General features: G+C 36.1%; 3 protein-coding genes and 1 long non-coding RNA gene across 4 annotated transcripts; 3 read left to right on the top strand and 1 right to left on the bottom strand.

Annotated features, from left to right (window-relative positions):
* Positions 1–6,367: 6,367 nt before the first annotated feature.
* Positions 6,368–8,133, top strand: LOC148923782 (uncharacterized). Its single transcript, XR_016132385.1, has 2 exons — positions 6,368–6,443; positions 7,582–8,133. It is a non-coding gene; the product is annotated as an uncharacterized LOC148923782 (long non-coding RNA).
* Positions 8,134–11,218: 3,085 nt separating this feature from the next.
* LOC125203993 (protein CHAPERONE-LIKE PROTEIN OF POR1, chloroplastic-like) lies at positions 11,219–13,966 on the top strand. The gene is made up of 5 exons (XM_048102532.2): positions 11,219–11,398; positions 11,518–11,600; positions 12,001–12,383; positions 13,506–13,582; positions 13,672–13,966. The coding sequence occupies exons 1-5, from the start codon at positions 11,340–11,342 to the stop codon at positions 13,820–13,822; spliced, it is 753 nt and encodes a 250-aa protein (XP_047958489.1). The 5' UTR covers positions 11,219–11,339; the 3' UTR covers positions 13,823–13,966.
* Positions 13,967–14,261: 295 nt separating this feature from the next.
* Positions 14,262–16,335, top strand: LOC125203991 (uncharacterized). Its single transcript, XM_048102531.2, has 2 exons — positions 14,262–14,652; positions 15,406–16,335. The coding sequence occupies exons 1-2, from the start codon at positions 14,396–14,398 to the stop codon at positions 16,193–16,195; spliced, it is 1,047 nt and encodes a 348-aa protein (XP_047958488.1). The 5' UTR covers positions 14,262–14,395; the 3' UTR covers positions 16,196–16,335.
* A 63-nt stretch (positions 16,336–16,398) lies between these two features.
* On the bottom strand, positions 16,399–27,431 carry LOC125203990 (DNA polymerase delta subunit 1). Its single transcript, XM_048102530.2, has 30 exons — positions 27,156–27,431; positions 26,966–27,076; positions 26,686–26,792; positions 26,431–26,590; positions 25,994–26,189; positions 25,755–25,890; positions 25,513–25,650; positions 24,879–24,956; positions 24,647–24,738; positions 24,380–24,446; positions 24,157–24,228; positions 23,841–23,927; positions 23,237–23,356; positions 23,052–23,150; positions 22,649–22,756; positions 22,429–22,524; positions 22,253–22,318; positions 21,312–21,368; positions 21,110–21,197; positions 20,914–20,993; positions 20,217–20,330; positions 19,468–19,582; positions 19,169–19,341; positions 18,968–19,039; positions 17,937–18,011; positions 17,772–17,861; positions 17,540–17,700; positions 16,933–17,006; positions 16,727–16,814; positions 16,399–16,651 (listed from the first exon to the last, which is right to left on the bottom strand). The coding sequence occupies exons 1-30, from the start codon at positions 27,397–27,399 to the stop codon at positions 16,567–16,569; spliced, it is 3,249 nt and encodes a 1,082-aa protein (XP_047958487.2). The 5' UTR covers positions 27,400–27,431; the 3' UTR covers positions 16,399–16,566.
* Between the last annotated feature and the right edge of the window lie 53 nt (positions 27,432–27,484).

Raw genomic sequence — 27,484 nt, 5'->3', positions numbered from 1 at the left:
TTGAAATTCTCATAATCTCAATCACAATAGAATGGTTAATAGTTTCAGGATGACTAAATAATTTGAGTTATTTATTATGATTGGACTTTTAGTGTGGACTAATTAATTCCTTTGACAGTCAGAATGAAAGCATGAAAAATTAGGTGGTCAAAAAAGTAATAGTCCTATATACAAGAAATAGTTTAACTTATAAATAGAGCTAGGATAAATATCATGATTTATATGAAATATAGCCGCCAATGACTCTAAGTGGTACATATAGTTTAAAATGGCATCTTAGACTAAAAAACTATAATTCGGATTTTATGTTAGTTTTTTAATACCCTGGTATCTTTTAAGAAAGTTTGAATTTAGTAGAATCTTGCACATGTCAAAAAAGCCAACTATTTGGCAAGCAATATTCTACGCTAAATCAATGCTGTGTGTTAAAATTATTTTGAAAAAAATGAATAGTCAAATCTTTTTTGGGGGAAAGCTCAATTAAGAGTAGAAGAAAATGCTACTGCGATGCTTAGAGCATTCCCAATGGAGGTGGCGAATTCTCGGCGATAAATCGCCGGTTATCGCCGAATTATCGCCGGCCATTGTGGCGAAGTCGGCGATAATTCGGCGATAATGTTGCCGTTGCTTCGCCGAGTGGCGTTCTAACGCCGGATTATCGCCGAGCGATCGCCGGCCACTGTGGCGACGCTCGGCGATAATCGGCGATAATTAAAATTTTTTTTTTTTTTTTTTGAACCCAACGGCTATTTTACATTCCACCCCTATAAATATTTCCTCCACTTCCTCCATTCATCACCCACAATCTTCATTCTCTCCATTTTCAATCTCTTCTCCCAATCTTCAATTTTCATCAAAATTATGAGCTTTTGGAAGAAAAGTTCCCGATCGGGTAAGGATAAGGGTAAGGGGAAAGAGTCGAGTTCACAAATTCCCAACACGGATGAAGCAAACGAGCAGTGGATGCAGTCGTTGTTGGCGATGGGTTCTCCTCCCGGCCAACTTCCATACGGGGGTCCGTCTCCTTTGCAGACTCCTCCGGCGCGGAGACTTTCTCCGTACTTCAACTCTGCCGGCAGAATGCCCTTTCCAGCCGACGATGTGTATCGGCCCCAGTTCGACACCCCCGGATCAACCCCAGGCGACCAAGAATCTCAGGCCGCGACACTGAGCGCGGAGGACTTCGAGGTGGAAGAAACGCCCACCGAGCCGCCTTCTAGGAGCGGGAGGGGGAAGGCGCCGGCGTCGTCGGCTGCGACTGATACGGGTTCCGATGAGAGGCCGAAGCGGGTAAGGACTACTTACACTCTGCAAGAGTCCGAGCTGATAGCCGACTGCTGGGCGGACACGTCACAGGACGCGGAGCGCAGCAACTACCAGACTGAGATCATATTCTGGGAGCGGATTGCCGCGAAGTACAGGAGCCACAAGACTGCCTCAATGAAGGACCATGGCAGCGAGGCGATCCGTCGGCATTGGGAGCGCCTCATGAGGGACTGCGGGCACTTCAACGGTATTTATTCTAACTTGATGACTCACATGACGAGTGGCCAGAACGAGCACATGGTCCGAGATGAGGCCATCCGGATGTATAGTAGCCAGTACTTGTCGACGAAGGGCTTCAAGTATTGGAACATCTACGATAAGCTGAAGGATCTCCCCAAATTCCGGACGGGAATGCACGACGCGCTGCACGGGAAATCGGTGCGCTCGCGACTTAGCGTTTCGGAGAGCGAGGGGAGCGCGGCCCACATCGACTTGAGTGGGGATGGTCCGCACGAGCGCCCGGAGGGAGTGAAGAAGGCGAAGGGGAGGCGGAAGGGGAAGGGCGCAACGTCGGAAGTCGCGTCGGAATCCGTCATCGACTTAGAAAAAGCCACTTATTCGAGCAATGTCGCCAATCTGACCCAGATGTACACGCTGTACTTCACCGGCGGCGGGACCCCTGAAGAAAAGGCGGCCCTCTGGAAATGCATCCAACACCTGCAGAGTACGCTGGGGCTCGATCCCGACGCCCCTCCGGCCCCTCCGTCTTAGATTTTTTTTTTTTAAATCTTTGTTTATTTGCGTTTTTTATTTGTAGTTTTTTTTTTCTCGTTGTATTATATTTTCCAATGATTAATACAACGATGAATTGTTCATTATTAGTCTATTTATTAAATACATTTGTAGGGAAAATTAAATAATATAAAAAATAATGATGTAAAAATGAAATGTTGAGTTAGGGAGAAATAAGGGAGAAATAAGGGAGAAACCAATGTAGCACTTGGCTAAAAACTGGGGATAAATTTTGGTGCTGATGTGGCGCTGATGTGGCAGGAGTTAGGGAGAAATAAGGGAGTTTTTAGGGAACTCCATTGGGAGTGCTCTTAAATATCAAATTTTGCTGCCCAAAAAATCTTCGCTTCTTCGTTTTCTTTGTTATAAATTAATTGCTTATAATTATCGTTGACTGAACTGTACACCATATTCTTTAGGGCCTTGGGCCATAATGCATATAAGAATTTGTTAACCTTGTTTGTTGCAACAGTTTGGGTAATTTTTAAATAAGAGTGAACTACTGTTCCTTGGATTAAGAATTTATCTTATAAATGGTCCCTAAATTTTAAAAGTATCACCAGTAGTCTCTGCACTAAGGGTTAATATAAAAAACAGTCTTTTTGCACTATTTTGAGACGAAAATGCCCTTTTGAGGGGTTTTGGGGGATTTGAGTAATTTGGTCTTTTTACATTTTGAACATTTTAAATCTGATATTATTTCAAAATTATCATTCTTCTTCCCTTTTGTCATCCTTCACTTTATTTCTTTATTTCAATATTAGATTTAATTTTACAAAATTAAATTTTAAATTTTAGTTTTTAAATATCAATAATTTTTTTTAATTATAAAAATCAATTAAATAACAAAAATTAATAGTCATAATCAATATTTGATAGTGACTAATATTTAATTAATAAGATATGACAACGCCTTAGTTTTAATCTATATTTAATAGCTTTAATCATAAATAGATCATATAACACGATTTATTCTGAAATAAATATGCATCTAATGTAAGATTAATATAATTTTCGTTTATTAATTTAAAAACAATCAAATTGACTAGAAAATTTCAACAAAAATACTCCTATATAAAAATATTAGTCAACTTCATAATATTCAATCACAAACAATTATAACAAGCGAACGAAGGCTAAATAGAATAACTCTTATTTTTCCATCATAATTAATATTTTTTTTTGTACTTCTTCAATTCAGCTGAATATTATATTAAATAACAAAAATTAATAGTTTTAATCTATATTTATAGTGTCCATGAATTAATAATTTTAACTAAAAAAAATTATTGATATTTAAAAATTAAAATTTAAAATTTAATTTTATAAATTAAATCTAATATTGAAATAAACGGAAGAAGAATGATAATTTTGAAATAATATCAGATTTAGTACATAACTGAAATAATATCAGATTTAAAATGTTAAAAGTGTAAAAAGACCAAATTGCCCAAACCCCCCAAAACTCCTCAAAAGAGCATTTTCGTCTCGAAACAGTGCAAAATGATCGTTTTTTATATTAGAGTGAACTACAAAAATGGTCCCTGGACTATGGGTTTATCTCGTCCATAGTCCCTGGACTTTAAAAATATCGCCGGTAGTCCCTGGACTAAGGGTTTATCTCGAAATTGGTCCTTTTGGCTTTTTTTGGTACGAAAATACCCTTTGATATTATTTTGGGGGATTTGGGCAATTTGGTCTTTTTACACTTTTAACATTTTAGGGTTTAGTTATGTACTAACTTTGATATTATTTCAAAATTATCATTCTTCTTCCATTTTGTTATCCTTCACTGAATTTGTTTTTTTCATTTCAATATTATATTTAATTTTATAAAATTAAATTTAATATTTAGATTATTAAATATCAATAATTTTTTTTAATGAAAACTATTAATTCATGGACACTATAAATATTGATTAAAACTATTAATTTTTGTTATTTAATATAATATTCAATTGAATTGAAGAAGTACAGAAAAATAATATTAATCATGATGGAAAAATAAGAGTTATTCTATTTAGCCTCCGTTCGGTTGTTATAATTGCTTGTGATTAAATATTATGAAGTTGACTAAAAATTTGATCCTACTTAAAATTTTATATAGGAGTATTTTTGTTGAAATTTTCTAGTAAATTTTGATTGTTTTCAAATTAATAAACGAAAATTATATTAGTCTTACATTAGATGCATATTTATTTCAGAATAAATTGTGTTATATAATCTATTTATGATTAAAACTAAGGCGTTGTCATACCTTATTGATTACATAGTACTATACACTATCAAATATTGATGATAACTATTAATTTTTGCTATTTAATAATTTTTATAATTAAAAAAATGTATTAATATTTAAAAATTTAAAATTAAAATTTATCAAAGTTAGTACATAGCTAAAATAATATCAGATTTAAAATGTTAAAAGTATAAAAAGACCAAATTGCCCAAACCCCCCAAAATAATATCAAAGGGTATTTTCGTACCCAAAAAAAGCCAAAAAGACCAATTTCGAGATAAACCCTTAGTGCAGGGACTACTGACGATATTTTTAAAGTCCAGGAACTATGGGCGAGATAAACTCATAGTCCAGAGACCATTTTTATAGTTCACTCTTTATATTAACCCTTAGTGCAGAGACTACTGGTGATATTTTTAAAATCTAAAGATTATTTATGAGATAAACCCATAGTTCAGGAATTATTTTTATAGTTCACTCTTTAAATAAATAAAACAAGAGAACAAATTAACAATCACCATTTAGATCAAAGTAGGCTTATTTTGTGACAAGTAGACCATCTTTTCGATATTGATTTAATAGTGCCAGCGTTATGCAATTGTTAAACGAATCCACATTTTCCATACCGATTAGTGTTATTGATAGCCAATCTAGAATTTTAGGCTCTAAATTGCCCAAACCCCCCAAAAATAATATCAAAGGGTATTTTCGTACCAAAAAAAAAACAAAAAGACCAATTTCGAGATAAACCCTTAGTGCAGGGACTACTGACGATATTTTTAAAGTCCATGAACTATGGGCGAGATAAACTCATAGTCCAGAGACCATTTTTATAGTTCACTCTTTATATTAACCCTTAGTCCAGAGACTACTGGTGATATTTTTAAAATCTAAGGATTATTTATGAGATAAACCCATAGTTCAGGAATTATTTTTATAGTTCACTCTTTAAATAAATAAAACAAGAGAACAAATTAGCAATCACCATTTAGATCAAAGTAGGCTTATTTTGTGACAAGTAGACCATCTTTTCGATATTGATTTAATAGTGCCAGCGTTATGCAATTGTTAAACGAATCCACATTTTCCATACCGATTAGTGTTATTGATAGCCAATCTAGAATTTTAGGCTCTAAATATCCTATTAAATTCAAATTAACTGATTATAGTTGCCTTTAGCCGAGATACACTGCATATTCTTTAAACTGAGTAAAAATAGTTTTATGTTCCATCTTTTTCGATTTATATAAAAACATGTTTCACACTAAGTGTATCTTCAACGAGACAAAGGAAAGGGGGGCACACCACTCGTGCCGGTGTGATATGATTGGTACCTTTTCACGAGGAGTTTTATGTTGAGAATCGAGCATGAGATCTTTGAATAAAATATCACCATCGTTTTATTTAGTTGCTTTTGGAAATATTAAATGATTTGAATCGTTGTTGGGCAATAGTGTGGTGAAAGTAGTCGGCGAGTTTGACGTGAGAATCATCGATGAGAAAATTAGGCGTTCGTCTAAGTACTTGGAATAACACCATAGTACTTTAAAGAAAACACCATGATTTAATTAATACTCTAAATCAAATATTTGGGCATATCACTTTTATCTTGCTTATTCTAGCCTTTTATCTACTCCGTAGTAGTAGAATATTAATTAATTATTCTACTCTGCAGTCAAAATTTTTGATCAAAATAATTCTTCCAATTCCATCACCCAACGATTTCTTCCATATCTCCACCTCCCTTGAAAATCTCCAACCAAAATCCATTCTTCTCTTTATAAATTCCTCCACAATGCAGCTTCATTTTATCTGCCGTTGTTTTTTTTGTTTCCTCCACCATAAGGTAATCTTTCTCTGCAATTTCATGAATATCAAACCTTAGCATAATCATATTGATTTTGTAGCCAATTCCATGATATTACAGCTTGAAATCGAGAGAGCTGTGATCTCAATTCCTCTTGGTTGCTAACGAGTTTTATTCATTCCAACTCTTACCCTTTCATTCTGTGTATATCACTTTCTGGGTATTAAATCCGTAGCACCATATTTTCCTTTTGTCACAGTTGAGAGGAATCCAAAACCGAGTAGCGTGTGAAATAGCCATCTCCCTGCAAATCTCAATTTGCTCTCTTTCTTTCTAAAGGTATATCCTTTCTTCAATTCCATGCCATAAATTCATACACCACAGTAGTCCACAGATCAGATTTGTTGAAATTATTGGAAAATTTGTTGAATGCTACCTTCTTGTTAAAGCTCGATCTTTACTGCCATTGCAAGCATGCAAGTCTGTCTTTATCTCTTTCTAATATGAATTCTTGGAAATTTTCTGTCTGCCCAAAATAATTGAATCGAACAATTAAAATTTGGAAATAAAAGTTTAGAAAGGGGAAAAGTGGATAAAACTTATCTGTGACTGAAAGGGGCTGTGAATGGAGGATGCAGTGTTGGATTTTGTGTTAACATGGAGATAGAGACAAGAATTTTAGGGAGAGCATAGTGCTGGGTGTTCTTTCTCTCTTTTTTTAATTAAGCAGTAGAGAGAGAAAGAGTTTTGCTGATTGAAATTTGAGGAAGACGAGTTGGGCTGGCATAATTTTTGGTAGTACAATTCCTTTATTTTGTTATATTATTTCTTTTATTCATTCTGTGATGATTTGGGAGTATATACGTGTACTGATTTAGGAATAGGCTACTGGTTATTTTGATTTCTTTATTTATTTTGTTGGGTACTTTAATATTTTATGAACCACTACTATCCAATTAATTTAATAGGGTGATATATATAATTAGTTGTGAGTTTCGGTAGATATATGGATAATGTGTACGTGAGTTTGGTTGGAAGTAATATATTAAATGACCAATGCTATTCTTTTCCTCAGTTCTTGTTTAATAGAGATGACCGATGAGTGTTGGGTTAATTATCTTATTGAGTGATTCAAATTTGTGTGATCTAGAATTTAATCGCTTGGCCTATGTTTAGTAATAACCGAGAGTTCAAGGATGTTGGCCATCATTGGATTTTGTGATTCATTGATGAGCTTGTTGTGTTATTGTGAATGAGGGATAAATTTTTCACACACACCTAGAAGCATGCATTGTCTTTAAATTAAATTTTATCAAAGCCTGATTTTTGCATATCATGTTATTTCGAAAAGGGTAAAATTTTGCACGTTGTTGAGGTTGGGACAGGAAGTTTGATAGGCTAGTTTTCGTCACTCGGATTTGATCACTTTTCGCACTTATAAGTTGAATATTTGCATGAGAAGATGCTATTTTGGCAGGAAATTGAGCATATGGTTCGGAGGAATTGTAGAAAGGCATTTGTAGTGGAGTGATGCAAAAAGGAGGCAAAAGTGCAAGAATTTGAAGAAAATCAGAGAAATGGCAAACTGCCCAAGCTGTCAGCCTGGCCAAGCTGGACCCGACGGAAAACTGCATGGAGCCACTTGAGCACAATTACAAGACTGCTTCCTTGTTGCTACACGTGTCCACATCCGTCCCTAGGGCATGAGAAAGGGGAAATAACTTTTATTTGAAAAATGTAACAAAATATTTAACTATATTTTTCCCCAAACCACTAATCATCTATCACTCTTTAGTTTAGTTTATTCTCTCTTTAGGAAACTTTCTCTCTTCCTTAATAAGAGAGATTTCAACTTCAAGGCTGCCAAGATCATTGTTCATCATGGGTTGAAGTAGTAGTAGTTTAGTAGTAGTGTTTATTTCTCTAGTTGCTTGTTCTTAGCTTTTGGAGTTCTTTTGGACCAATCTCTCTCTTAGTTGTTGTTGTTGTTCTTGTTTTAAAAGCTCATTTCAAGTAGTAATTCTGTTAGTGTTTGTGTATTTAATGTGTTTTAAAGTTTAGCTCTTGTTTATTTCCGGTTTTAGCTTGTTGTTTAGTTCTAGTGTTGCTTATGTTCTTGTTTAGTTAAAAATCCTTTCAAGCTTTTAAAATCAGTTTCTAAAGCATTTTTCTTAGTTAGTTTATGGTTAAAAAACGTGGAGAAGGAGTTTGAAAAGTCTCAAAAAAATCAGCCATGTGTTGTGTGTTTTCGGCACCTTGTCGGGTGTCATTTTCGTATGATTTTGCATGAGTTTGATGAGCTCGGTTCTTGAGTGTTCTTCCACCATGTTTAAGTGTTCTTAAGCTTTCTTTATCTTCTTTAATGAGTCTTTATGTTTCAGCTTTTAGTTTGGTGTTTTTAATGCATGTTTAGGTAGTTTAATTGTTGATCTTGTGTTTGTCTAGCATATTTTAATTATGTAGCAGCCATGTAGTCATTCCTCTCACTTAATTTTCGTGGCCTTAGTGTAGATTTAGGAGAGATATCAGCTTTTAGAAGTTAAGTGAAAGGACCATTAGTTGTAGGCTTTTATCCATTGGTTTTACACCTTGGGTAATAAGGTTTAGGAGACAACAAGTACATGCTTTCTTTTCACTTTTGGCAGCCCTTTTAGCTTAGTTAATTTCTGCACTCAACCTCCATTTACATCTGATTTAGTTTAGCTTTTAGGATTCAATAATTAGTCTAGCCACTTTTAAGGGTCACAATCCTAGTTTCTAGACTTAGTTTAGTAGCTAACACTTAGTTTATTTTCCTTAGTCTTTTAACTTATTTCCTTTTGCTTTCTGAACTTAGGATGCTCATGCAAGTTGCTGCTCTCTTTTCATTTCCGAAATGTTCTTATTTTCGCCACTGCTAAGTTGCCCAGTTTACCAACTTGCCCAGTCTGCGTTTCAGTTTAATTGCTTTCGTTTACTTGCATGTTATTTTCATGTTTAGTTACAATCTTAGCTTAAGTGTTATTTATATTTTATAGTTTAGTTCCCACCCCCAATTTAGAGCGTGGCGGCATCGCCAAACCCTTCTAAGTGTGGAAATACATAACGGATGCTACCGTTCCTCGTGGGTTCGACACCCTAACTTACCATATACTAATTAATAGTATTTTGGAAAGTGTGAACTTATAAATCTTGTTGAATAGGAAGGGACACGCGCCTACGACACGCATGCAAAATCCCGACCTCTCAAAGTTTGTGGAGGAGCTAAGCTTTTGAGGTGGGCTTTCGTTTTAAATAAGGACTATGTCCTAAATGCTATTTTTATGTGAAAGGAGGTGAAAATTTGTTTGTGTTGCCATGTTTTGTGTTTGAATGAACCTATCTGAAGTGGCTATGCCATGTATGTTTAATCGAATTCGGGTCCCAGTAGGGCCGCAAACCTACTCGGACTAGTGTACACCCAGTAGATCGTGCGCTATCTCTTTGGAGTTGGCCGGTCTAGTGACTTGGTTCGTGGCCACGTTCCTTGTCATGTGTGTTCAGATATGGTGATGGTGATGTGGATGGAAAATGGTTGCAACCGAAATTTATGTAAAGATGATTTTAGTGACTTGGGTTCTTTTCAATTAAAACCCCCAAGATCACTCGTTATGGCTTGACAAACTGTTTTGGCATGTGTCCACTGAGTGCATCAAGTACTCAGCCCTGCATATTTGTTTTTCTTAATGTGCAGATTGAGCGACAACGGGCGTGGAGGATGTTGAGCAGAATTCATGGATTATTTTTGTTTGGCTTAATATTGTTGGATATGTCGTGTCTTCATACTCGGCATTTTCCGTGTCTTGAACGCTTCCGCTAGGTGTCTTTTCTTCAAAAAAATTTTAGTATTGAGAACCTAACTCTTTTCAAAATTGTCTACTTTCTAGTCTTTAAATTCTTAGAATTGGTACTTGTTGAAATGATACTATGTTGTTTCCTAAGTTATTTCAATTATTTAAATATTTTGGTCAAAGAGGTGTGTTTCCCCCTTTCTTCCCCGCTTCTTTAATCATCCCCTAGTCGCGATCAACCGTGTTTTCTATCCTTAGAAAATACGGGCGTGACAGGTGCCGGGGTGAAACAGTGCAGTTTCGGCACTTGATGCAGGTCGCAATGTGAAGATTAATATTAGAATTGAAAAATCAAAATGTATTGTTTAGGATTAATTAGTTTGTTTAGCATTTGATATTTAGCCTATATAAGGCATCTCATTGTATTTTGTAGTTACTAATTAATAAAAATGTAGTCATTAAAGTTTTTTCTCTCTCTTTTTTCTTCCCTCTCATGTCTAGGGTTTCTGTAAAATCTTCATCCTCCTTCAATGGAGGTTTCTCCATCCTATTCAATTCTCAAAATTTTACAATCAAGGTCGGAAAATATAGTATCGAAGAGGGTGGGGTGCCAATATAGCTTTAAAAATATATTTTCAAAACTCTACAAATACAAACAAATTTTACTTTCATTGATCTATTCTCCAATGATCCGATCCTTCATTTACAAAATTTTCATCAATTCATACCAAAAAGAATCGCAATGATGCCAATTTCCCTCACGATATAAATGAGCAAAAACATATCAACGATTTTGTTCAACAAAAGGTTTGAAATTAGCGAGAGACTGACTGGTTGGAACACCAAACCAAATAACATGACTTCTTATCCATTGATAAGGGTCGAATAATATCCCTACCAACTAATGGGGGAGAGTATCGACAAGTATGAAATTAGCGATATGAAATCATCATAACAACGTAGAAAAGACATGAGGGTGATTACTGGAGACGATTCGAAGAAATACGCACCGGAGGAGATAAAAGTAAAATAATATTTTAATAAAACGATATTGTATTTTATTTTCTTATGGCGACATCGACCATCTTGTGTATACATGATTTTCCACATGCTACATAAACTTCTATTTTTTCTTAAATCAAACTGTGCGGGCTAATTACAAACAATTTTTTAAAGTTGCGGATCCAATTTTGATTTACAAAATTATTGTTTTTTACTTTTTTAATATTTATTCCAAAATTTACCGTGAATAACATAATCAAAAACTAATTTTGAGACATTATTAATTTACCTTTAAAAATCCGAAATTAAAAACCCAGCCATTTCCTCATCTCTAATCTGGGAGCTGCCTGCTAATTCCATGGCGTCTGTGTAATCGGCAAAGTCTTTAATTTGATAAGAAGAGGTATTCGGATAAGGGAATCTGATGGCGTCGGCTCTCCTCTCAACCCCTACCGCCAAAACCTCTTTCCTTGGCCGTCGTCCGTAAGTTTTTATCGCAATTGCCATTCAATTTCTGCTTGGATTTTCTTAAAATACTTTCGAATTGATACGAATTTCCTTACATTTCTTGATTTTTTGCAAATACGGTGCTTCTGTCACAGCTCAATTCGAGGCGTTTCGAGAAGTAAACCGGATTTCTTGCGATTTATCTCCCCAAAATGTGCCGTGGATACGCCTTATGAGGGTAAGCTTCGGAATTGATTCACTGTTTCAGCAGGTTGTTGGAAAGGGAACATTTTTTCATTTTCTTAGAATTTATGATGATGTTAGTTGTTTTTTTGAACTGTGGTAAATGCCCAATTTCTCCATTTTTTAGGGCTACTTAAGATAGTAGTGTCATGGTATAACTTGATTTTGATTGTTTCTTTGATATCTATTGCGTAATTACGATTTTCGTGTTTTTTCTTATCCGATGCTGAGCCTGTTTGTGATTTGGTATACTGATATGTGCTGCATTATATGCTGTTACTTATAGAGTATCACTTTGTTAGCATTAACCTTGCGAGTGAGTTTTGTCACAACTACTTCTTAAATACTCCACTTGTCATTTATCATGGCATATATTTTACTTTGATTGTCCATAGGTAGCATTTCAAAATTCCCTAGGTCGAATGTGTGGGATCCTTATAAGCGGCTGGGGGTAAGTACTGATGCTTCTGAAGAAGAAGTCTGGAGTGCTCGGAACTTTTTGTTGGACCAATATGCCAATCATGAAAGAAGTGCCGAATCTATAGAGGCTGCTTTTGAGAAATTACTGATGACCAGCTTCAAGAACAGGAAGAAACAGAAGATCAACTTGAAAAGCAGGCTGAAGAAGAAGGTTGAGGAATCTCCACCATGGGTGAAGAACTTGGTCAGCTTTGTGGAGATTCCTCCCCCCGTTATCATTTTGAGACGGCTGTTCCTGTTTTCTTTCATGGCATGCTGGAGTGTCATGAACTCTGCTGAAGCGGGGCCCGCTTTCCAGGTACATAATACATTGCATTTCTTATCATCTTAAAAATGTAATATTTGGTCTTTCTTCAAAACAATGTCACAACATAGTAGCATTACTTAGACGTGGAAGTCCATGAATTTGGAATTTGTTCCGATTGACCCTGGAAACGGATGCAATTCCATACCTAAAAGATTGACGTGTATAATAAACAAATGATAGTTTCCTTTCTTCCATGACCTTGTCTACTTCCACATGTAAAACAAAAGAATAGAGGAAAGCTCTTACTGAATGATTGAGATTGAAAGAATCGTTAATATTGATATATTAACTTCCAGACCTTTACCCCTAAAAATGTGCAGGTCCATACAAGAGCCTATAGACCAGCACTATTGGACTAATGCTGATAATATGTCAATAGAGAATACAGAAAATTAAGTTTGTTTGGGTTGTATAGTTTAAAACTTAGAATGGGGATTAATACTGCAAATTACTTCACTTTTTTACACTACGGATTTTGGAAGGCCCACTGATGATCTTGTGAATAAAAGAACATGGACCTTAATGTGTCGTCTGATGGGTACTCTGTCTATGAAAACAAGAAATTGCTATCTTGATAAGTCACGGTGGATGCTTGTTCTATTTGCAATCCTCTTTTAACTTTCAAGCAGCATATTAAAGTATTAGTGTTTTCTTCTGCCTATACCATTTTATGCATTTTCTTGTTTTAAGTTGCATGTTTTTTTCTCATGTACAGAATACAGATAAATGATAGTATAATCAGACAAGCTTCTATATTTAACAGATTGTTACATGACTTTGCTGTGGAACTCTTACCATTCAATTCTTAGTTTTGCTCAACTTGGGGATAGCTAAATGAACCTTAAAATTAGTAACTATTTCCATACAACTGAAGGTGTTCCCCGCCACCTCCCCCCTGCCCCTCTCTCTCAAAATTAGAGATCTTTACTCAAGCTGCTAACTATCTGGCTGCAATCATGTATCTTAGAATAATTTGGAGGGATATAGAACATTAGAAATAAAACTTCATCTGCAGTTGTTGGTATTTGACTGCTCTTGTATGTCCTTGCATTTTATATGAAGAATTGTCAAACAAAAATTTCATTGTCTGAGCATCTTTTCTTGCCTATGCAGGTGGCATTATCTCTTGGAGCTTGCATTTACTTCCTCAATGACAAAAACAAAAGTGTGCCTCGAGCTGCCGTTATTGGGTAAGTTCACAGGACAAAAGACTTGGCTGCTTATTTCCTTGCAGTGAGCTTGATTACTTACAACGTGAAACCTTGTCATCTTATTTCAGATTTGGAGCTCTTGTTGCTGGCTGGTTAATTGGCTCTATGACGGTCCCACTCATTCCGTCGTTTTTGTTGCAGCCCACCTGGACTCTTGAGCTCCTTACATCCTTGGTAGTATATGTATTCCTGTTCCTAGCCTGTAGTTTCCTCAAGTGAGAAACCTAAACAACATTGTTACATTTGCTTCATAGATTAATCATAACTAGCTTCATAGCTTCAGACATTTTGTTCAAGTGGTATCCATTGGAGGATGATTGTTTCATGTCTCGTCTAATGTGCATTCTCATTTGTTGTTTCTCATTTCACAATTTTGTAATCACTTTTGACTTATATGGTTCTTCCCTAGCTAGGCCAATTCTTGAATATCTTCAAATCTGATCTTTAACATATACTACTATATATCCATCAATCACCATATCCAAGTCTTCATCAACTCCAATCTTGGTTATAAGACGTAAATATAATTGATTTGAGAGCAAATATAAGGGAATATAATCATAGGATAGGAGTTATTAAATATATGACACCACAACCATCTCAAAGTATAATTTAGCAAGAAACAAGAAAAATGATTTGATAAAATATAGAAGCGCCAAAGTTCAAAAAGGGGGTTGAACTTCCCCTTTCATCTACTCTTACTGTTGCTTCACGCCTCCTCTCCTTAACTTTTCTCCATTATTACTCTCTCCCTCTCTCTCTCTCTCTCTTTGGAGGCTGGCGAGAGTGAAAATGGTGGAAGAGAGTAGCTGCGATCTCAACGCTTCCTCCGCTGCGAAGCAGACGCTCATGCTCCTGCTATCGGAGGATCCCGCTTGTGCCGTGCAGGCTGCCAAGGAAATCAGGTGCCTCACCAAGACCTCGCAGTCCCACCGGCGTCAGTTCTCCGCCGCCGTCACCCCCCTCGTCGACATGCTATGTGGCGGCTCCGGCAATGCCAGAGAGGCTGCACTCGCCGCTCTCCTTAACCTCGCCGTCAGAGACGACGAGTAAGCTCTCATCCAAACCACTCTCTTCTTCATTTCACTTCCATTCAATCTTGCACATTTTGTCCTTTTTTGTTAAATGAAAACTAGTTTAACAAAAATAATTATGCAATTATTTATGTGTATGTTTTATGTCATTGTGGTTTGCATTACTGCATTACTCGAATTGTTGATGAAGTAGAATACTCCGTACTATACAAGAAAATGAAATGAATATATGCTTCGTTTAATGCAATAAACATATAAACCACTGTATATTCTCTGCGTTGCGTAGCTTTTGTATAGTGTTCGTCTTCTTTATCACGTGCTCTCTCTCTCTCTCTAAACTTTTTAATTCTTTGCCTGTGTCGTTTAATCCTTTTCCCTTAGTCTTGCTTGTGAAGCCATCACATGGATTAGAATCAATTATACTTTTCAGGGAAGAAATTGTCTTCTCTTTAAGGCTAGTCTGCTTTAGGCCATAGTTTAGTGTTGATTAATGATAAAGCATGAATCAACTTAAGATTTCTATATACATTAAAGAATTCCTTCTAATCCAATGGAATCAAGATAAATTATCAATAGAATCTCTTTGTAGCGTGCAATTTGGCAAATAAATCAATTATAATCTTCAAACTACTGTCCCTGAAATTAATTGCACTCACATTTGATGCAAAAAAAATTAAAAAAAATCAGAATTCTTCAATTTATAAAATATCATGTCGTACATATGTTGTAGTGTACAGTACTAATGAAGATGTTGCAAATTATTTGCAGAAACAAGATGAACATCATCAATGGAGGTGCTTTAAAACCGATCATGAGCTTCCTCGAATCAACGAACGCAACCGTGCAGGAACACGCAGCCGCAGCTCTCGTCACTCTATCCGCTTCTTCAAATAACAAGCCCATCATTGCTGCTTCCGGCGCAATCCCTCTCCTCGTCGACGTCCTCCACTTCGGAGCATCATCACAGGCACGGTCAGACGCCGCCATGGCTCTCTACAACTTATCCACCGATGCCGACAACGTGCCCCTCATCCTACACGCACAACCTATCCCTCCCTTGATCGATCTGCTCAAATCCTGCAAGAAGTCCTCCAAGGCGGCCGAGAAGTGCGTGGCGCTGATAGAGAGCGCGGTGGCATTTGAGGAGGGGCGGAGGGCAGTGGTGGCAGAGGAGGGAGGGATTTTAGCAGTGGTGGAGGTGGTGGAGGGGGGGACGGGGAGGGGGCGGGAGCATGGGGTTGGAGCGCTGTTGAGGATGTGTGAGAGCGACGAGGGAGGGGAGTATAGGGATGCGATATTAGGAGAAGGGGCGATTCCGGGGGTGATGGAGCTGACCGTGGAAGGGAGTGGGAGATGCCGGGGGAGAGCACAGGAGCTGCTGCGGCTGCTGAGAGATCCGAGGCCGGAGATGGAGAGAGGGGCTGTGTTGTATGGTGAAGTAAAGAGGGTGGGGAAGGCCAACAAAATGGTGAGGGAGATGGCGCAGGTTAGCATGGAGCAGAGTTTTAGAGACATCAAGGAGAGGGCAGTGCTCTGTGCTTCTCATTTATCATCCTAACCTCAATCTTTTTGTTATTTTTCAGCTTTCTGTTTTATTTTATTTTTATTTGTTTTTCTTGTCAAGACTGGATTGGGCTGATGTTATGGTTTTCACTGGATAATAATTATAGTGGTTTACTAGGATTCCAAACGCCACAATCTTTGGTAATTTTTTTGGTTTCAATTTATAGAAATATAGTAGGCATTTCTAATCTAAGTATCTGAGAAAGGATCATATATTCACAGCACCGCAAAAGGAACAACAATATTTTCAATAATCTCTAATACAAAAATGGGAAAAAGTGACCAAAATCCTCCCCATCTCTTTGGCCTTCTGTTACATTTTCTAGACTAACCTCATCTGCACATTGCAGAAGGTGCAGAATAACTTCAGAGCCATCGGTCTAATTGTCGCTTGGCTTCTGCCATGTCCTTCTGTGCTTTCTTTCTCCGGTAAAATATTGGGCAATCTCGACTGATCAAATATGCACTTATTAGAAATCAAAGAACCAATATTGCATTTGATGAAACATTGAAACCTATATCTAACCTAGTGCAAAGCACATCCTGATGAAGAGAGCCTTGGCACTCCTGGCACTGTGTCCAGAGTCTTCCAAAGAGTTCCTCTAAGTCAGCCACTGAAAAAAGCACATATATAGAGTGTACTTTCGTCATGTAGTCTTGAGTTGAAAGAGATTTATGAATGGCCACTATATGAGTGGAAGACATAAACGGTAAAAACAAAGCTTTGCATACCATTAGCCACGGACTTGCAATAAAGTTCAGCTTCTCTTCCTTTGCAGTGTGAGCATAGAGTTTGTTCTGAATTACTGCATCATTTGTTAATGTAATAGTTCATACCAAATTGATTTAACATGACTATGGCAACTTGGCAAGTCATTTAATAGAAAGATAAAAGACCACTAATATTTGTACACCCCCTTATATAGTGCTTACTCATCCCATCATGCATTGCATGTTATCGAGAGAACAAGGTAGAAGAAACTAAAATAACTTCAGCCCCTTAGATTACAACTTTAAAATGAATTTACAATTGGCAAAAGATGTGGACCTATTTACTTAGAATAACTGCTATTTTGGCATTTCAATAACTAACCTCGAATGAGCTTATAATGTAGTATTTGGGAAAAATAACTTAAAACTCCTGGAAAGACTTGCATATATAGTTCCTTGAATGTTTAAGATTCTGTGGGTGTCAAGGTTTATAGAAACTTTAAAAAATGGTTTTAGTCCATCCTGGACATCTAATTACTACTCCATCTAGCAAGCTTATCTAAACCAAATGAAACATTTATACGATCTAGACAATTATAATAGAGAAGAAGCAACATATGATCAGTACCTGATTAAAGCCTTACACCCAATGCAAGTTAGTTGCTTTTTAGCAAATCTCATAATGCCGCTGTTGGAAGGGGTAGAAATGGAAATAGATCGTGTATGACTTCCGTGGAGAAGCTCACTACTAGCATTCTTCAATATAGGTTCAAAGATCCTCAGTAATGGCTGCATAAGAACATTGTTAGCAAGATTCACGGGTATCAGCAGACTAAAAAACAAAATTTTGATTTACAAACCTTGCTAATTTGATTGTCAAGGTAGTAATGAGGGTCTATCGGAATATTGTTTTCTAATACAAAGATGGGATCCTCCGATTTTTCATATGCCTGTTTCAAATATCATGTCAGGTTTTCTTATCAAGTTTTACGAGGTTAACAGAAAAATATCAATAATACGCTTACCTTGGCACCTTTTGCTGCTTTGATAATGACATAAGGAACTCGATCCCCAACATTTGGAGCAGTAGCAGCATCTCTCTGTTTGTGATAATGTAAATAAAATATATTTGTCAAACTTCTTGTGGAATTGACAAAGAATCTGATAATACTAACAATCTAATTAAAATATAAAATATCTAGCATGACTTAGATTCAAAGAACATTGGATGCTGAAGAAATTGTACATAACAAGATGCTAATGAATGTAAAACAGTTGCATGCAAATATAAACATAGTGCCTTACAAACTGTCTAAACCTACCCCAACTACGCGGAATGGCCGGAAAAAGAGAGACAAAACATAAGTCTTTCCTGGGTGGTTTAGAGGTTTAATAAAGTATTAAGAGACATAGCCAAGTATTGCTAATTATATTGAGACAATTGGGTTTTGATGTTATTAGCAAATAGAGATTAAGGTTACATCTATTTGAAAGTAATCAAATCTATAACGAAGTCATTTTATCTAACAAATATGAAAAACGATGTCATTAGTAGACTATTAAACTTTCAGTCGAAGGAGATGTTTGCTATTGCTTTTTGCATCTGCCAGAAACAGCTTACCTCCAAGTACTTTAGCAACTTTCAAGCTCAGGGTTTACTATGATCAAAAGGAAGATTTACTAGTGTACCGATGAAGTACAAAATTTGATCCAAAAGTCAAACATACAAGAATAAGGTGCTACCCCAGGAACTCAATGTGCCTCCAGTATATCTCACACAAAAAAAGGATATCACATCATTATTGAGAATGTTCAGCCGTGAATATTCAGAAATTCAAAAGTATACTAAATGTCAGGAAACTGTCGAAGAACAAAAAAAAGGATACCATATTCTACCATATCATTTGATTTTTCCTTAAAATAGAAATTAAGATTCTATATTGGAAGTTAAAGTATGAATATTCAGATATTCAAAAGCATCAGGAGACTATCAAAGAACAAATTTGGCATTTATTATTTTTTAAGAAAAGGACATTAAACTGAAAAAAATTATCACCTTGCGCATCCGTTCTGCAAGCTCAACATGCGCTGCTTTAACTTCATAGTCATCCCCTGTTTTAGTCAGACCCTATTGAAAAGGAAATGGCAGTGGAAGCAGAATGCCAGAATCTTAGTCAAAATGGAACAGGCAAACAGGTCTGTAACAATAAGCACTTGAAGAGGCCCAAAACATGTCCAGCTTAAATAAATTTCTTGCCTTGGTGATAACTAAAAGAGATAAATCCATGCGATTCATAAGAAGATCTGAGATTGTGTTCTTGACAAACTGAACTGCACCAGGAATATCCCTGTCTATCAATATTTTATTGAGGCATTCAGTCACAAGGTTCTTGACTAGCAAGCAATTGTCCCGCCGTACAGTTTCAATCCCTGTGAACAGGAAAAAAAGGAGTCAGTTAGAAAGACAATATAGCAACATTGGCAATGACAAAAAAAAAATCAAACCAAAGGAAACAACAACCATTCAGATAAAGTATAATTAGCAGCATGTCTCACCTTTTGTATCCATCTTGTCGTATTTATTTGGGTTTGTCCAAATAAGGCCAGCATATCTCTTCTTACTAATCAATAAATATGGGTAGTAAATCTTCTCAAACTCTAGCTTTATGGGCTGCAAACAAACAAGGACACCAGATAATAACAACAATAGTAATGAGGCAATAGAAAAGTAAGCAGCAGAGGAAAAAAGAAAAATACAGATATAATAACAAGAACAAATGGTCACAAAATCCAAGTAAAAAACCAATGACAGGGTTAATTTTCAGCTATAGTAAATTAAAAAACCCAACGAACTGGACAAAGATAGATGCACAAGCTGCTTGGCATTATCTGCTCATCAGTGCAGAGCCTTAAACAGTAGAGTTTGATCAGACAAGCCTATACAGAAAGCTATTGATGTATTAAACATTTCATGGCTGCATATTTAATAGTCTACTAGTATTAATTTACTAGCAGAGAGACTGTGAAAGTTCAAAATTCAAAGAGAAAGGCAGATGCCACATATAGATAATAAAAATGGTGATACTACTTCAATTGAGAAAATGTGCTAAGGGCATTTATGAAAAAAACCAAAACAATAAAAATAAAAAATAAAAAATTGCATCGCTTCAAATTAGAAAACTGGAAACATCTGACAGAAGTAAAGCGAAGTAAAACACACAATTAATATCATAATTTTAAACACGTGTTAACATGACAAACGAAAACCCAAAAAAGCAGCAAAATAAGAGTACAAGCTAACATACCCTTATGAAAGTGCCACTAATATAATCAGCAGCCTCCCTACCCAAGTCCATAGCTGCATCAACTGAGGGCACACCAAATTGCACCATAACTGAATCAGTATCTCCATATATGACCTGCGGCATCATTTTTATTATTTATCAAGATAAAAGCATGATCTTGAAAGAGACCATGAAAAAGAACTGTAGAATAAAATGAGTATATTATTTAGAAAAAGGAAAAGAGTGTGATGTCCAAAGTCAAACATTGAGTATATGACCTAAACACTTTTTCGTCCATCCCATAAAACCCTTTTTTTCCCTTTTTCGCACACTATCCCCAACCACAAATTGCTGCAATACTATTCTTATAATCACAATTTATTTAAAATACAAACAATATAACATTGATTTTGACGATGAATCTCTTTTAGAAACAATATGATGCAGGCATATGAATATAGGTAATCATTGTAAAATGACACTTGACAGAGGATCAAATGCCGAAGGCTCCTCATTTACATGTTATCTTTCATATGCATTTTGATATAACACAACAGCTATCACATGTTATAGCCCACCTGTATGGGCAAGAAAGATACTAGAAACAAACTACATCAGTTAAAAGTGATGGTTATCACATAAGATACTTCAACTACAGCTAGTATTCTGTTTTATCATGCTAATGGAGAGGCCTAATCGCCAGAAATCATGGATATACCTCAGCGTTATGCTCATAGCCCCCAAGCACAGTGAATTTTTCTTCCACAAGTTTCTTTGTGTGTTCAATCATTTGTCGACCTTGAGATTAGCAAAAAAACATGAGATCAACTTTCAAGAAAGGTAAAAACTGTAATATTTTAGAGAACAAAGTCCAAGCCTTGAATTTATGGATTCAGCTCTTCAGGATTTATTACCATAGCTAGTAACACTGGAGGATATCTCTAAACAAGGTAGTTGACCAACTGTTGCTCCAGTAAAACCATACACAGAATTGGCGCTTATCTGGTAAGGAAATGAATGGCTAATCACTTCAACTCTGTAAACCTCTTAATGTAATAGTAATACCATATCATAGTAAAACATAACACGTGGAAGGGATCAAACAGAAACAGTTACCTTTAAAGCCAGTTGCCGCCCATCTAGCACAGCTTTCACTAGAGGATCCTTAGCTTCCTAGAGAACAAATCATACAGTCTGTTCACTTGAGGTTTAAATAACTTTTTATCAAGACACATTTACAAATATACACAGATTTTACCAAATTTGCTTTTCTACACAACATTTTAGTGTTTTGCAACTTTTGTTATTACACCCTCCTAACTTTTCTCAGCAATACATTACATCTTTTAATGGTAAAACGACATTGTCTTAGTAGTACAATTGAACAAGCTTTGATAAAAAAATATAATATATTGGGGAAGTTGTAAATTAAAATTTTAGGAAGGCAGTGTTGTAACTGCTACAACTGCAAAACCGTGTGAAAATTGCTCATTAGGGTAAACATTTTCTTATTTGAATTTTTAAAATGAATCCATATATAAATTAGGAAGACCATTAACACACAAATTTCCAGTCCCAGCCTGCATGGTAATTCAGATGATCAATACAATGATTAAACTGAGTGAATGGATCAGTAAGTTATTATCCAGAGAGAGAATTCTTTATTATGAAAAAAGTTACATTTCAAGAGATGATTTGCTGCTGAATATATCATCACAAGGGATACAAGTTTCAGACATATTCTCTTTGTAGTAACTCATTAAATCCATTGGACAATAATTTGCTAAAGTTGTTTCCAGTCACCGAACCTATTTAGGGTCCATGATGCACGATAACTGTCAGTCTGTCACAAAATAATCTATTGCTGTCGTGAGCTTTTGTTAATCAATATGAACTTAACTTATCTGGAACAGCTATACATGTTGCATAGACATTTGAGTATATATATGACTAAATACAATTAGAAAAATGCAACTGTTTACTGTGGTGAGTCTAGATTCACATTTGAAAGAGAAAATCTACAAGACAGTGAAAAAATTCATAATTAACTTATGTACCTTCAAATCTGCCTTGGCCCTTTTGCGAGCAGTCAAAAGTTCTTCAAGGATTTCAGGTAGGATTCCCTGAAGTCAAACTTGTAAATTGAGGCAGAGGTAAAGATGAAATTTGCACATTACCAAACTTCTAATTTATTTCACATCATCTTGATCATAACCAAGGAAAGTGTAGGCACCTTCTGTAAATTTGATTTCACGAATGTATCACCAGATGGAGTTTTAGTGACGCACTCTGGTGGAAGATTAAGTTTACGGGCCTCTTCTGGGGTTACCTATTAATAGTCATTAAAAGATCATAAACATCCTGGATTTGTATGGCGTGCGCTGATATCATTCATCAATGATGCAGACTAAAAATTAAGTTATATAGAAAATAAGGAAAAATTAAGATTTTACCAGCGTACAATAACACAAGTTGTATGCCATCATAATTGATGGATACAAAGATGCAAAATCAAGTGTTGCAATAGGCTTTTCGTAGAACCCTGCTCTGGCTTCCAGAACCTGTGCACAAAATCCTGTTCTTTTAAGCAAATATTTTGTTTCCTCCCACGTTGCACAAAGTCCATTACATAAAAAAAATTAATAAAGAAAAGGAATCCACATGTGGAAAAAAAGTAAAAGCTACTGATATTTTATATAGCCAGAAAACATGTGTTTCACATTAAGCCAGCAAATTCCTCCAATTTTTAATGATAGTACATATAAAATGTTAAGAAAGCTGAACTAAACACTCCATGCCATGCATAAATCTTAATGGATATATTGTGTGTGTAGATGATAAAAACTGCAAACTTACAGTTGCACCCTCATATGTTCCCTGTTCAGTTCCAGCCTGTTTCGCATTTGGAATAACCATATTTTTTTGTTTAGCTTTCCTTAGAAGCTGAGACAACACCTGAAATGAAAGCTTAATATTAGATCTGCAGTTCACAATCCACCAACTATCAGTGATAGATGAAAGTCACAGATTTTTCACAAAACCTTAATGCTCTGCCCTCTGGAAAGTAGAAACGAGATGGGAACACCTGTAACTCGAGCCATCTCCACATAGTTATATATGAGCATCAACTTATCCAAAAGACGTTGTGGAAGTTTAGCATCCTGCACAACTTGACCCTTTCAGCAATAGTACATGTAATAAAACTCATAATTGATGATTTGGTAAGAGGAAACTTTGAGATCCTGTAGTTGATTAAACACTAAAGTAGAGTTAACAAACATAAATATGCATTTAAAAGGGTTAATTCCAAGACAAATCACAACCTTTAGCCATTTTTTCAATTCGATCACATCTTTTTAGTTTTAGTAGTTTCATTAATGAACTTTCAATTCATTGGGAAACCACTAAATATTGCAAAATTAAACCAAAACTAATCCAGGTTTTGATACATTAATCTAACGTGTAACAGTGGGGGGAAATAAGTTGGATAGAATTCCGGTATTCGAATCTCACTGCCACGGACTGATAAATAAAATCCCCATGCATAACTTAGATGATAGTTAGCATGAAGCCACTAAAGACAAGGAAAATCTGAGAATCCATTATATGATATAGCATAATGAATTTACATATCTAGAAATTTACCTTTAAACAATACACAGCAAGGCGTCTCCTTGTTTCTGAACTTCCATTCTGGAGGTCAGTTATAATTGAATGATGAACATCTTCTTTCTGCACATGTATCATACGAAATTATCAAAGGAGATAATTTCCAACTACAACTAATATGTCAGAAATAGAATCACAACTAAGGACGCAATATTTTATAAGCACTAAGTGTCCCTCGAAGACAGAGCTTTCCCTTATTCATCTTAGGCTGTTGGGTGCAAACTCATACCACAAAAGAGATTAAGAAAAAGGAAACAAAATATAGTTGAAGAGTATCTGAAAAAAATATCACCTGCTCCTTCAGAAAGTGTGCAGATACAGAATTTAGTGAATAAGAGCTTAACTTGTAATCTCTTTGCATGACCTGCATCGAAGATAATCAGACAGCAGAAGCTTACATAAGAATATCCATGGGTGTGATGGTAAAACTTCAACAAAATGATTAGTCATTCTAAAATATATTGAGTAGCATATGACAGAACTTCATGTGCTAAGAGAAAATGTTCATAAAAAACCTGTAGCAGATCAAATTGAACTCTCCCCTCAATGGTAACTTCTTTACTTTCCCTGGTCCCATACTGCCTGCAACCCAATAAGCATTGATAAGTTAGATAAACTAGTCTTGTCTTGAGTAACAAACTATTATGGCTCATTGGCTCTCTTTCATAACTTTATCTTACAGATCAGATTCCTATCATGCTAGTCCTCATTTAAAGATTTATCTTTGACAGAAATAAACTAGATGTAAGTATTACGGGAGCAAGGAGAAACTATTTCATGACCTTGATGAAAAAGTTGTATCTTTGACACGGACTCTGCTGTTCCGGATACGTCCAATTATTGGAAATTCAGCTACCCCCAACACTTCAGCTCTCTGTCCAAAAGACATTAAATATTCATTTCTTCAACAAAATAAAATCATTTTCAATCTTGACCTGAATAGCAAGTCAAACAATTTCCATATTCATTGGAATAAATTACTATAGATTGGCAAAACAAAGAAAATTTTCCAACCTGAATGAGGTATGGCAAATCAAATTTGCAGATGTTATAACCAATTATAATATCTGGGTCCACTTCACGCAGGAAGTCCTGCAATTAAAAGACAAAGCTAAACTTAAACTTCAAACAGACATCTTCAATAAAATTACAGTGATTATCAGAAGAAAAAGAGAAAAAAAGAGACCTAATTACAAATATAAACTTACATCTTACTTGCTTATCTTGAAATATTTTTATCTTTTTCTTTTAAAATGTTTGCAAGCAGATGAGGATCCCATATCCTAATCTTAGCATACAGGAATATAGCAGCGGTGTGCGTGGTGGTTGGTGGTGATACATTGGTGTGGGGATAATTAAATGATCATTAGTTTTTTTATGTCTGGGTGTGTGTCCTTGGTGCTCTGGAAACAGAGAAAATCAAAGACAGGCTAGCTTCTATCTATCATGTAGTACAAGAGCAATTAAACATCTGAAAATGAAAGCAAAATAGAAGTTTTCATGCTATGATTGTTATCCAAGAATTCTGTGCCAGTGCCTTCTCATAATTAAAAGAATAAATGCAAATAAAACTAATAGTATTAAGAATTTTGGTAAAGTGGTACTGTCTGTCAATACTACATTTGTCAGACTTGTCCAAGAACATTACCCTCCAAGCTAATAGAAGATCTTTTTCTGTGTCAAATGACATTACATCAACTCCAACAATAGGTGAGCAAGAGCTAAGGGTCATCACATTGCGAACAAATGGCTCGTCTTCTCCCTGCAAGGTTACTTGATTGGCTACCTAGAAATAACCAAAAAACGAAAAAGAAAAGGCAAGCATCAGAAAAAGGCTCTGGAGAAAAGCAACATACTCCGGCTATATATATGAATACAGTCATTGTAAACCTGAATAACAGGATCATGAGTGGGCTCAGGAAAATGGCCTTTTCTTCCAGCGCACTCAATATCAAAACTTAGTATGCGAAATGGAGCAATCTTTGAGAATTCCCCTTCAGGTGCATGACTGATCAAGTCCGTAAAACTAACAGCATTCGTTAAAGAAAAAAAGATTTGAACAAAATAAGCCTGTTTAACATGATTACAATGATGAGTTTCACTAATAATTTTTTCTTGTTTCAGGATACAGGCAATCAAACTCTAGTTGACAGTAGGAGAGGTTTCTTCCTGTCTTCTTATACTTTCCACAAGGAACTTCTATCCAATTGCCGCCAACTATATTGCAGTCAACCATGAATCGAAGAGCAAAAAGCACATTGCTCTCGTATGTCATAAAACTTTTCATTCCCAACCCATCAATTTGTATTCCTCTATCTAGGATACCTGCCAAATTACCATTATAGATTATTAAAACTCTTGAAAATCAAAGTAAGTTATCATGCAAAATTAAAATGTCAGAATTGTGGTATCAGCAAAGTAGATTTCATCTGCTTCTTAGACACATAGCGCCCCTCTTAACTTCGAATCATGCATTACATGCCATTTCACAGTATTTCACTACAATGTAGTAGTGAGTCACAAGCTTACCAAGTTATACTTGAAAAGAGTAAGTATACAGTCATACCACGGCAGCTGGTGACCATTGTTGGCAGTGCCACTACAATTTTAAGAAATGGTTGAGCATTCTGCTGTTGATAGTACATGATGCTTCGCCTCTGTACAAGTTCAATGCGATGAACAAACTTTGGAACCTTACTGTTTCGGTTTGATTCTCTCATCTTACCCTACAGAAACCAATAAACAGCAATATATTAAATGTAACAGCAATTCGATGTGAGCCATGGCAGATACAAACATAAAGAAACTTGAAAAATACTACCTCAAGGACTTGATGGAATCGGGAGATATCATCAGGACCAAAGCCTGGTGGACAGCTGATATAAAAGTATGGTTCGAACCCATGTACATTGCAGCACACACTATGCCCTGGCCATGAAGGAATTACTCAATAATAAATTCAAATATGATAGTACTACTGCAGAATTTTTTTTAATCTATAACCAAACATAAAATTCTCTACTTCACACTCAAGTTCCTAAAAAACCAGCAGGTCAAAAATACTGGGCAACAGCTATGCTAAGTTGCATAATCGATAATACCTTCTTCAGTTACCCCAAAAATCCTTATAATTGCAGCAGGACCAGTAGAACTTGGCAACAGTTCCCTGTTGCTATCTCCAATAATGTAATCGATCTCCAATTGTTGAAAAACTACAAATAAGAACGAAAATCCGAAATCAATTACAGGAGCAGCGGAACGATTTCTTCGACTATGAGTTTGAGTAATTACCAATGTTTCGAGACTGAGATTGGTAGGCATCGGAAAGTGGAGGACGCTTCCACTTGACGAGTCGATCGGCGAGCGCACTGCGCTGCGAGTCCTCTTCCTCGTAGTGGAGTAGGGTTTCCTCGAGGAATACGTCCTCGTCCAACTCCTCATCTTCCATCACTGCCTGCTGCTTCGGTTTAGGAGATGGAGTTGCTGCTGATGGCGGCGGCGCCCCCCGTTTCCTAGTGTTGCCAGTGGCACTCATGGTGGTGGCGGAGGAAAGAGGGCTTTGTGAATTGAGAGGGAAACGTGAGTGCAAATTCCCGCCAACAAGTGTGCTACTTATAGCG

Source organism: Salvia hispanica, chromosome 6 (assembly GCF_029641045.1).
Source record: "Salvia hispanica isolate PSC_SH4W2 chromosome 6, Shi_PSC_v1, whole genome shotgun sequence".
Lineage (NCBI taxonomy): Eukaryota > Viridiplantae > Streptophyta > Magnoliopsida > Lamiales > Lamiaceae > Salvia > Salvia hispanica.
Note: the sequence above shows the minus strand (reverse complement) of the source record. Positions and strands in the feature narration are given on the sequence as shown.